Source organism: Thermobia domestica, chromosome 10 (assembly GCF_964235325.1).
Source record: "Thermobia domestica chromosome 10, izTheDome1.hap1.1, whole genome shotgun sequence".
Taxonomy (NCBI): Eukaryota; Metazoa; Arthropoda; class Insecta; order Zygentoma; family Lepismatidae; genus Thermobia; species Thermobia domestica.
This window is the reverse complement of record NC_137463.1, coordinates 38,138,551-38,151,139: the sequence shown is the minus strand read 5'-3', so window position 1 is coordinate 38,151,139 and position 12,589 is coordinate 38,138,551. Positions and strand designations below refer to the sequence as shown.

Genomic DNA, 12,589 nt, shown 5'->3' with positions numbered 1-12,589 from the left:
TCGAATTTAGGTTCTACTTCTTGATGTTTTACTTCTCAGTTTTCCATAATCTATATATTTTTTAATTACAAATTTTGTTTCCTAGATATCGACACGATATTTGCAGGGTATATTAGAGGTGTAGCAAAGTTTACTGTACGATAGTTTGAGTCTGGTAGCAATTGTTCCAGTCACATAAAATCTTAATTTCCGATTTTAGGTGAAAAATTCGGAAAATATTCCATTTTTCCTCTATAAATTTCCCTCTTGTTGGCTAAATTGAAACAAACGTCCAGTATCTGAAGTCCTTGTCTTTGGCCAACGCAACGCACTATAGAAAATTTCAATAGGATAAATAGGGAAGCTGCAGAATCTGCATAACTGTTACTTCTTGCTTCTGAGGCGGGAAAAGTGTCAAAATTTCTTGTGTACGATGAGAGAATTTTTTTTCTTTCCGCCTTTGTATGGTAGCCAATGACTTCACGTTTTCACTGTATCTTGTCAATACACCAAAGAATTTTTCTAAGTGACCTTGGACCCATTTGGCGACGGTGGTACCAGCTCCAAAAAATCTTAAAATTCGGTTAGGGAATTTTTGTGAATTTTCACCCCTACATTTTCATTCATAATTTCCCTCCCGTTCACAACACTGTAATCAAACTTACGTCATGGACTGGCTACATCCTTCTTTTAAAAAGCAAGGTCCTACCCATATCAATCGAGTAGACAATCTTTGAGCTATAACTCAAATACTGAAAGTCTACGCAAACGCCAAAAATGACCCTGTCTCCAAAGAGTTAACGTGGTATTCGAACCGCATGAGTTCCAATCGGAAATCGAAGCCCCGTACCCTAACCATACATCCAAGAGGGAATACCTAATATTAGAAAGCATATTAAACTTTAAACCATGAATCAACCAATACAAATTGTTCTACGTTACGTGGTGCAGAGAAAAATAATGTAATATATATATATATATATATATATATATATATATATATATATATATATATATATATATATATATATATATATATATATAAAGTAATTAAAAAAGTGAAAATTATGAGTTACTAAAAGCGCAAAATACGTATACCAGTAAAACAAGTAAGCATAAAACTGTGAGTTAATATCAACTGGATAAAGATAGTAAATGCTTGCGGGAGGAATGTTCATCACACAATACAAGAGACGAATATAAAATCAGCAATGAAGGTCAGTGATGTGTTTGGTAGCGGTTCTTTACAAGACAAAAGTGAAAGTGGTAGTGAACAGAAAATGGTAAGCAAATACCCAAAGCGAATTAATATCCAAAAGAAACAAACAAAAACAACCCGTAAATTAGGTTTCCATAACAGAAATCGCACCAACTTATTATAAGACGGAGAAAATACAGATAACTAGAACGATAATAAAATCATTCTAACGCGTGCTACAAATTTCAAAGTGAAATAACTTAGTACCTATAAACTTTTTTATGATTGGGAGCAGAGCGTAGCTCATCTGACATTTGTAACACATTGTATTAAGAAAACTCAAGGATGAATTTTACTAATCTTCTTAGGATAAGAAATGGAATAATCAGTTTCCTTTGGATATTTAGAACAACGCACCGCAAGCCATCAGGACTCGAATTGGTTTTAATTATAATCAGTTGAGAATGCTCCAAGAGCATTGCCAGAACGAAATTAAAAAGAATAGAGAGATGGAACGGGAAGGATAACAATGATTGTTTCTACATGTAAATCATTTTCTTCTGTTTCTCGCAACAATTTGCTAAATATCATCTCTCTATGACTTACGGTTCCCGAGATATGGCTCCTTAAATCTCCCGAAATTCGAAATTTTTTGGCCAATATTTGGGGAATGGTGGCCAGTTGGCCAGTAGCAAATTGATCAGTGGCCACCGGCTACTATTTGGTACCAAAATGTTCACCATCCTCTTAGATGTTGATCAACACCAATATGATCTCTCTGTGACTTACGATTCCCGAAATGCGTGTGGCTCCTTAAATCTCGCGAAATCGTAACTATTTTTGGCCAATATCACGGGAACTGTAAGCCATAGGGAGATGATATTGGTGTTAATCAATACCTAAGAGGATGGTAAACATTTTTGTACCAATATTAATTCGTGGCCAATTTTCAACTGGTTGCTATTTAGTACCAAAATGTTCACAATTCTATTAGGTATTAATCAGCACCAATATGATCTCTCTATAGCTTACGGTTCCCCAGATATGGCTCTTTAGATCTCTAGAAATCGGCCATTTTTTGGCCAATATCTTGGAAACTTTAGGAGTGACTTCAAAAATGTAATCACTTTCTCATATACGTTTTCATGCTCTATCGAATCCAGGGTTCAAAATAGAAAAAGTCGCAAATAACACACAGACAGATATAGAAAATTCAGTGACGAACTTTTTAAGTTCGTTGAAAATATATTAAATCGTAATGGCACAAAAACTTAACTATTATGATTATCCAATATCGTAAATAGATGTAGCCTAATATTCACTGGTAGTTCAGCTTTGATGATCTCTAATCGATATCTTTTCACTATGCGATGTTAATTCCAACTTTCGAGTCCACCCTTCGTCCTCAACCAGCACAATCTTTTTCTGGGATTCGGACGCTTCTTGGTTGTAGCGTAGAGCTTAGCTCAGGTCTCCTTATGAAATACCTTACTTTGTCATTTCCGTATAGAAAACTTCCTATAACTGTGGTATGGATACCTATGTTATCTGTTTTTATTTTCTTAAACAAATAGTTTGATTATCGCTTCCTTGTTTTACAATAAACAAAATAAATTTTACAAAATACTTTACAATCCTGTATAGTTGCTTGTTTATACTGTGGTTCAATCCAAATACTTTTTGTATTGTATTAACAAACTAACTAACTCTATGACCTATGGAAACCGGAAGTTCAATGCCGCGTTCACAAAACCTCTCTATTGACTTCTGTTCCTCGTCAATTGGATTCAGTTTCTACTTTGTATTCCTATTTCAGTGAAATCCATCTTAATATTATCCTCCCACTGCGCCTGGGTCTTCCTAATGGGCATTTTCCGATTTGGATTTTCAGTTAAACTTCGAGGGTGAGAGTTTCTTTCATTCTGAAATCATGACCTGCCCACATGAGCTTCCTAGACTTTATTATTTTTGCTTTTGAATTATGATTATGATGATGATGATGATGATGATTATTATTATTATTATTATTATTATTATTATTATTATTATTATTATTATTATTATTATTATTATTATTATTATTATTATTATTATTATTATTATTATTATTATAAGCGTGTTGTGAAATATTCATTTTAAGGTTGAAGAGTGAAAAATTAGGGACAGTTATTCTTAATAGTTTTGAAGAAAATATGATGTACAAGAAAGTGTGTTTAGTAGTGTGCTTAATTTAAATGTGTGATCCGAAGTGTGTTGCTTAATAAATTTGTGGTGATAAAGATATAAAAGAAGATAAATAAGTTTTCTTTTCGTAGTTTTAAAGAATAATATGTTAATCATCATTGTATTAATGTTGATTTTATTGGTATTTTTGTTGCAATGCGTAACTTCCAATACTTATTTTATTTCAGTTCATTTAATTTAATTGTACATTTTTTTAAAGCAAAAAATTATTGAAATAAGTTAATTTTTCTTTTGAATAATTTTATTGCATTTTTCATTACTTTGAAACATATTTGAGTGCATATTTTGGCACTTTTAGTACATGTACGTAAATATATTAGGCCTTATGCAGAGTCGTTCTGACGTGTGATTAGTGCCATACTAAACAGTTCGACTAACATGTGTTTCCTGCAGTAATCTGTCCTTTAGTATGACGCTAATCATTTGTCAAAACGACTCTGCATAAGCCAGATTGTGTTTATCGTTTATCATAATCGTTAACTTCTTTCAGATTACTGTATACAAGAGCGACTCTTCTTGAGGTATTCAGATTGCGTCCACTGGTCCCTGTAGTTCCTCGCATGGCCAGTAAAGATACCTATATTATGAACTATAAAGTTCCTAAGGTGAGTAAAATTTACATTTAATCTATAGAGTTTTTTCGTTCACTGAAAAGAATTACGAGATGTAAGAAATAATTAAAAAATTAACCATTTTCATGGCCCAAAGCAAAACATGAAATTTTGTAGAACCTAACAATAGATAAATAAAGTATAAATAGAGAAAATCGATACTAACAAACTGTCAAATCTTAATTAGTGTACTGAGTACGAAAATGGGAATATTGGAAAATGTAGAAACTAGGGATGGGCAAAACCGGTTTTTATAAAAGCCGGAAACTGGTTTCTAGAAAAAACGAAATCCGAAAAACTGACATTTCGGTTTTCTCCAGAACCGGTTCGTTTCCTTGAAACCGGTTTCGGTTTTCTCCGTTATAGTTGAGTAATAAGTGTACAACGAAACTATTCTGGTCAGAAATAAAACCAGTTTTGGAAAAACTGAAACCGGTTTCGATGGAAAACTGAGTTGATTTTGAAGAAAACCAAAACCGGTCTCGATGAAAAACTGAACTTTTTTGGAGAAAACCATAATCGGTTTTGAAAACCGAAACCGAATTCGCTGAAAACCCGAACCTGCTTTGGAGAAAACCGGTTTCCGCGAAAACCCGTTTTTTTAATTTTCAAATGCCAGTTTCGGTTTTCCTAAAAAAAAAAAAAAACTTGTTTCCGTGCCAACCATTAGTACAAATATGAAAAATCAATATATGGAAATATTGATACGTCGATCAAGGGGACATTCTATACCAATATTTAATAAATTTGTCTTCAAGTACTAAGAAATAAACTTTCAATAAACGTTTACATATTACAATTAACCAATATATCATAGGTTTTGATGTCGTAATGGAATTAAAACAAATTCTCACTTGTAATTATCAATCAAATATACAAAAGTTCTTCCTATTTTGTACAGATTGACATACACAAATTCATTATCAATAATCCGGTTTCTTCAGATTTCTGGCATGGACTTTTAAGCGTATTTTCAAATTTACCGCCTTGGCGCGCCACTGTTTTCTGAAGACACCGTTTATGGTTTGATCATGCATTTCCTACTAAATATCCCCATTAGTTAAACTAAAATTTTGTAGAACTGTTTTATATACTTAGTAAACATAAAAAATTCGTTTATATCTAATTTATTTTTTAAAAAGTTGTTTCCTTTAAGGGACTGCAAATGTACTTTTCTGTTAAATATATACATCAATATATAAATATATACATAACCGATCAAAATCCTCGTGTAAGATTCAAGGTTGCTTTATTTTTGAATATCAATATGTAGTACATTTTATGTTCATGAACATCCATTTGTTAATATTAATTATTTTACGGTTACACCAAATGACCGATTATTCTTCTTCTACGTTCTTTTGTGTTTCTTTGAATATACACATCATTCACGATACAGACACACAAATTAAAAAGAAAATTTGAGCAACAGAGCACAGAATTCAAGAATATAAGAGCTGATCTGCTTCGACTATCACAAAAAAGTAAAAGTAAATTTAAGAGCTAAGATTATTATGGTGGAAAACATTAGTAATGCATTTAATGTGCACTTATCATGAATCGAACTTAAGACCTCATGTACCAAAGATGAGCGAGTTACCACTACACCAGAGAGAAAGGCTGAACATTAGTAATACACACACACACATATATATATATGTAGGGTGTTTCAAAACAACACAAACAACGTTAGGGAGGTGATTCTTGACACCAGTATAAGACAAAAAGTATAGACCAATCTAGGTGACAAGTGCTTCCCTTCGGAGTTATAGGCTGCCGAAAACATGAAAAAAATGAACTTTAAAGATTCATAGCTCCAATGCTATGGAACCTACCTAGTAGGGTCAAGACTTCACTTAGGAACTAATATGTTTCCTATTCAAAAATCCTCGTTTCATAATACTAAGGTACTCACAAAACAATTTTTATACTATTTAGAGGGAGTTGGCTACAGGCATATAATTTGAAGTACTCGCCAACTGCCTCTATAAAAATTGTTGCGAAAGTACCGCAGGGTTGCGAAACATTGATATTTGTATAGTACACATACATGTTCCTAAGTGAAATCTTGGCCCGACTACGGTAGGACCCACAGGTTTGGAGCTATGAATCTTTAAATTTCATTTTTTCAAGTTTTCGGCAGCCTATAACTCCGAAAGGAAGCATTTGTGCACCCAGGTTGATCTATGGTTTTTGTCTTATCTTGGTGTTAGGAATCACCTCCCAAATTTTGTCGGTGATGTTTTGAAAAACCCTGTTTAAATTTTATGACCTGGAACTCAATTAACACCTAACATTTTCACAGCATTTCAAATACTAATAATAAAACGATATTTAGCAACAATATGAATATGAAATATTAAGGATATAAGTAATCTCCCTTGTGTTGTTCAGTCGTTAGTTAAGTTGTTGGAACTGATTTTTAAAGAATAAGCTTGGACACATAATAAACAAGTCACCATTGGAAACAATTTCCCACTAACTTTCAACAATGTTCGCACTTGATAACACTTGTAGCAAATGAATTCTTTATCATCGGCGTCGCTCAAGCCAATGCATTCGTAGTGTACCCATACACCACATCCTTTACAGCTTTGCATATCACCGATCACACACAATGAACGTCACATAATGAACGATACCACGATTCCTCGAACGCTCAGAACCGGACAAAAATATGCTTAGAATATACCCAAAAACAGTGGTATGAGCCATTCGCGTGCATTACAAATAGGAGCTTACATTACGAAAGACACTAACGCACAACTCGAACCTGTGAATCCCCATAGTCAACAACTAGGCCCGAATACGATAGACTGCCGCATTATAGGGGCTGGCACTGGCCAAGAAAGAATAACAGACTAACACACATTAAAGTTGCTAGTTTCTATGTATTTAACAATGCATGCATGTTTTGTAGGATAATGAGTGCCAGTAGATTTTTGATGGGCCTTATTTACCAACCATGTACTCGCCATTTTATAAATCATCTTCAAATATGTTTCAAACTATAATAAAATAACTACTATCCCAAATACTAAACAGTTATGATCATCACCAATATACAAGATATTTCCTGTTAGCTTTATTCTACACAGAAAAAATGGACTTACTTTGCCCCCCTAAATTATATCAACACATGGAAACTGGCTTCTCGATGCTTGAATACTGCCAGCATTCCGTGTAAACATGCGCAAGACGACGAACTCTCTCAAGCAAACATTTTGTGAGTAATCGCTACTTGTGATGTTCAGATTTCTCCTACAGTGCTTCTACCCTTTGAAATTTTGCACTTGTCCTTATTTCCTTCTGGGCCTTATTTGCCGCAAGTACCTTAAATTATTTTTAATATTATTAAAGCATTCTGCCATTATTGACAGGCAAACTGCCTCAACTGAGAAGCTTCCATGCTCCACGGTCTTCAGCTAACCTCTTCGTCTTCATGTATGGTTTCTCTGTTTTGATACCATCCATCATGTACTCTTCTTCGTTCCTGCCATCATACCCGCTAGCACATCCCTCATGATACAGTTCCTTCTTAACCAATATTTCATCAGTTTCTCTTCCTATTCTCAATAATCGTTCTTTTCTTCCCCACCACTTCTAACACCCTTTGATTGTTTTCCGCTCACTCCAGCTAATTATCTCCGTTCTTATCCACACTCACATTTCGGAAGCTTCCAGTCGTTTTACAACACTTGTGCTTAATTTTGTTATTATAAAGAATAAATATTTATTATTATGAAATATTGGGAAGAAACATTTCTATGGCGTTCTGGATCAGTCATTGTCTCATCTCTGCCTATTCTTTGAATTAAGTAGTATTTTTAATATGATATTAATTCAAGTATATACACTTTCTTTCTTTCAGGGAGCAACTATATTGTGCAACGTGATGGGTTTACAGAATGATCCATGCGTTGGAAAAGATCCTGAATTGTTCAGACCTGAGAGATACTTAGAAGGCAACACATTGCCCAACAATGGAATGATGTTTATCTTTGGCACAGGTAATATATCACATACTATTGTTTATTGTATACGTTTCTAATGCTATAGTGAAAATGGTTTCGATTCTTATAGTTAGTATTCAGTACAGGGTAGAAAAAAATCATGATATTTTTTTTTAAAAAAATCATTTTTGATGATTTTTTTTTATTTAAATCGATTTTTTTTATTTAAATCAAATCTTTCTCCTAGTAAATTACAGGTCGCGAACTGAAGAAAAAGCATTAGGAATTAGTATTAAATGCTAATTATGCTATCTAAGTGAAAGTATTATGGTTGAATTTTGAATTAATCCCCAATTGTTAACCTACGGTGTATATCAATCCCAAAATAATGTTTCTTAATCCTTTTATATTATGGTTTATTTATAAAGGTAAATTATAGACTTTCAGTCAAGCAGCTACATCATCATCCCTATTTATCCTAGGATCATGGTTCATATCTCATTCTCTTCAGAATAGAACGTCCTTTGAAACGGTAATATTCACATTTCCCTATGATGTCCCTGAAGCGAGAAATTGTGAGAAAATTGGATTTTTCTGATTTTTTTTTTCAAATTTTGATCCCCTCTGGACTCCCTTGTGTTAACACACATATCTCAAAATCAACTGGGAAATACTAAATATGTGTATAAAATCTCAAGCTGTCTTGAATAGCAATGGCGGGGAAAATATTTAACAATGAGCTAAGAACATCCCGACAATGCCCCAGATAACCCGCATGTAATGTAAACATTTCATGAGACATCCCTATTTATCCTAGGGTCGTGATTTGTACATTATTCTCTTCATATAAAAAAGATTTTCGATCGTACCATTCAAATGTCTCCATCGTGTATCTGGGGCGGAAAAGTCACGATAAAAGGGATTTTCTGTTCAAAATATACTTTTTTACTTTTTGCTCCTCTGGACCAACCCCCTGTTTTAAGGTAGAGATCTAAAACACTGAAAAATACTAAGGGGTTCATTGGATAAATGTGCAAAATTTCAATCTTCTAGATGCAAAAGTAAGCCCGCGAAAAATAATATCCCCAAATACCCCAGATTATCCTATAAAATAGGATCTCAGGTAACAATTTCCTGAAACATCCCTATTTATCCTAGATCATGGTTCGTACATCATTCTCTGCAGAATAGAACAGTCTTTCAAACGGTACAATTCATATGTCTCCATCTGATCTCGAAAAAAGCTATTATGTTAAAAATATCTTTTTTTTTTTTTTTTTTTTTACATTTTCCCCTCTGGACCCCACTGTTTTCACACAGAAATCTGAAAACATCTAAAAAATACTAAGGGGTGCACTGAAAGAGTGTGCAAAGTTTCAGTCTTTTGAATGCAAAATGTAAGCTCGCCAAAAAATAAGAATAATAGGCATAACAAAAATATCTTTTTAAATTTATATCACACACTATGCCTCGACGCAGAAAAGCTCGAGTCTTGAAAAAAAAAACGAAATAAAAAGGTTTATTGATACTTTTTAATCGAATAATGAAGATTCGATTTTTAATAGAATAAAAATAGGTAATATAATTTAAAGGTTAAGCATTAAGGAAAAAGTATAGCAACATTTATCAAAATGACACTTTTTTCACAAAAGTTACTGATATTTGGTAGGGGCATATTTTTTTTTTTTAATGGAACTTGCTTGAGGCACGAAATACATAAATTTCGCCTAAAGGTATAAATCTTAAAAAAAAAAATCGGAGAGGGGATAGGACCCCTCTAAATACGCCCTATTATATGGGAACAAACAAGCAGACGCACACACGAAAAAATTTTCGTCTTAAATGTCGGTGGTGATTTCGCCGTTGGAATAGTTAACGATTTAAAAACGCAAACTCATTGTTACGAAGAGAAGAAAGCAGGATTGCTCCGCTACCCGTTCAAAACGGGATTTTCCCTAATCATCCTGTGTATGACACTTGTTTTCATACTATGCTGTACATACTGTACATTTGAGTCTCATTGTACAGTGAAATCTGTCTTTAGCGGAATCGAGCGGGACTTGCAAGAATTTCCATTAAAGTCAGGTTTCCGCTTAGTGAAGGTAGACCCTTCCTTTTTTTTTAAAAAAAAATACATGCTTATAAAGGAGCATACTGAGAAAAGATATTGCTGTACGTACATTGTTCGATTACAGTACTTCTTTCTTCTACGAATAAATACACAAAAAAATTAAAATGAATACAAAATATACTATGCACACGTTTTCTTTATTTTTCTAATAGCCAAGCAGGGTTTTCTGTGTACATTGCTGCTTGGCTGCTTGACTTTCCGCATACACTTTAGCCTGAGAAATTATACTAAGTGAATCAGAATCATTTTTCTGTAAGGCAAATTTTTGCATTAAAACTTTTGAGAGCATCTTGATATGTGTTTATTCTACACTCTTCTTCGAACTCGGTATCGTATTCCTCTTCTTCCTCTATCTCGTTTTCTTCTTTCCGACATTCCGTATGATTCTTGATTTAGTTGCGAGGATTAAAAACAATTTGTGGGGGTGAATATGAGTAGTGGTTGGGGAAGGTAAACATTGTCCAGAAATATTTAACAAAAGAACGAACATTTTATCGCAGACAGTGTAATGTATATGTCTCACAAAATGTCTAAACATCTTCTAAACGCTGTAGTCCGGAATTCAGAATTTTCCGTTAAATGTTTATTTTTATTTCCGTTGTCCGCGTAACACAGTTTCCGCTTAGTGAAGGGACTTTTACACGTTTTGTTCTCCAAAATTCATGGGACCGTGAAATTTTTCCGTTCAAGACAGTTTTCCGTTTAATAAAGGGTCCGTTGAAGGCAGGTTTTACTGTATTATGATTAGACTTCGGAATTTTAGGCACCAAAAAGTTTAATTTTAGGCGCCTAAAATAGGTACTAAAAATAGGAAAATAGGCGCTAAAAATTAAAAATAGGCTCTAAAAATAATAGTATAAATTATTACATACCCCTTTTTATTAACATCTTTTGTTTTCAGTGAATCAGGTGATTCATTCAGTACACAACTTGCTCATTCGTAATTTTGGAAACAGTAAATTACCAACAGTTTCTCAAAGTTTTCGACTGTCAATCTCTCTCTTTTGTCTGTAAGGATCATCTTTGCTGCCGAAAACGATCTTTCCACTGAGACAGATGTTACAGGAGCATACTTAAATTTCGATACATTTTTCATTTCCACTTCGTCGGGGATGGTTTCATCCTCTCCCATCAAAACTTTCCCTATACGAACCAACACAAGAAATCCCTCATTCTTCTTCACTACACTTTCCCACTTACACTGCACTTTTTCCCCAACTTTCCCCGTAGCACTTTGGATTTTCTTTTCGGCTTCGTTAACTACTGACACCTGTTCACTAAGTGGCTTTCCCGTAGCTTCCAACTTAGTGATCGTCGTAGGTAAGAATGAAAAATTTGACTTGATATATACAAGATCTCTTTTGAGAATGGGATCTTTGAAAAGTTCCTTCAAAACTGAAACACTTGCAATGTTTTCCACACCAGGAAGTTCGCCAACAACACCAGCAATAGCGTCCAAGTTCTCTGCGTAATACAAAGCTGCTTCAAGCCATGTTCCCCAGCGCGTTAGGACAGGTTGTGGAGGAAGAGAAATGCCAGGCAGTTTTTCTTTAAAGACAGCGATTCTCGATGGGGCTTTGCAAAAAGTTTTTTTCATGTTAGAAATGAGGGCATTGACTTGAGGAAATTCGTTCCTGATTGTTTCAGAAATTCTATGAAAAGCATGTGCTACACAGGTAACATGGATGAGGTTGGGGTAGAAAGGTTTTAGGTTCTTAAACGCAGCAATCATGTAAGAAGCTGCATCTGTGCAAAGAAGAAGAATTTTAGAATCATCCACACCACTAGGATACAGAAGTTGCAAACTTTTGTTCACGGTGTAAGCAATTGTCTGGGCACTCACTTTCTTAATTTCCTTGCTACTTAACAAGTGAGGAGTTGAAGGTCCATCTTCATCAAGTTTTCCTACAACAACATTCACTATGTATCTATTGCATGCATCAGTAGTCTCATCGACGCCTACCCAAATGCTGGAATCGCCAATATCCTTTCTGATTGTATCAAGTGTATTGTTGTATTCAGAATCCAAACACGTTTTCCTGAGTGTTGACTCACACGGTATCGATTGCTGGCACCACTTCTGTAAAAACTGTCGGAATGTTTCATTTTGAAGTGTGTTCCATGGGATGTTGGCAGCGACAAGGGCTCTAGCAAGATCCGCATTAAATGTGTTCGCAGTTCCAGATTCAGATCCAGATCCAAAAGGCTGAGTTAACTGTGTCTGTTTCTGTTGTTTCTTCGCTTTAGATTTGGCAAGATGTCCAGCACCATCAATGTGTTGCTTTAAGTGGCACTTCTTTTCCTGAGAAACCTTAAAAAAAAAAAAAAAAAAAAAAAACGCTTAGAAATATATTTTCAAATGCTTCTTACAAAACTAGTGAAGATGGTGGCGTTTTAACTTTAATTTCGGTTTCAAATTCTCTAATTTTCTTCGTGTACATTGCGACTAGTATTTTCAAACGGGTCAGTTCGG

The 12,589-nt window shown here is 34.3% G+C and overlaps 1 protein-coding gene across 1 annotated transcript in view; it reads left to right on the top strand.

The window, feature by feature from the left end:
- The window catches only part of LOC145661439 (methyl farnesoate epoxidase-like), an 85,702-nt gene that overhangs the window by 69,916 nt on the left and 3,197 nt on the right, over window positions 1-12,589 (top strand). Inside the window, exons 7-8 of the mRNA XM_081726746.1 lie at window positions 3,912-4,026; window positions 7,904-8,042. Of these exons, the coding sequence (XP_081582872.1) occupies window positions 3,912-4,026; window positions 7,904-8,042 (254 nt within the window). The remainder of the gene's footprint in view (window positions 1-3,911; window positions 4,027-7,903; window positions 8,043-12,589) is intronic.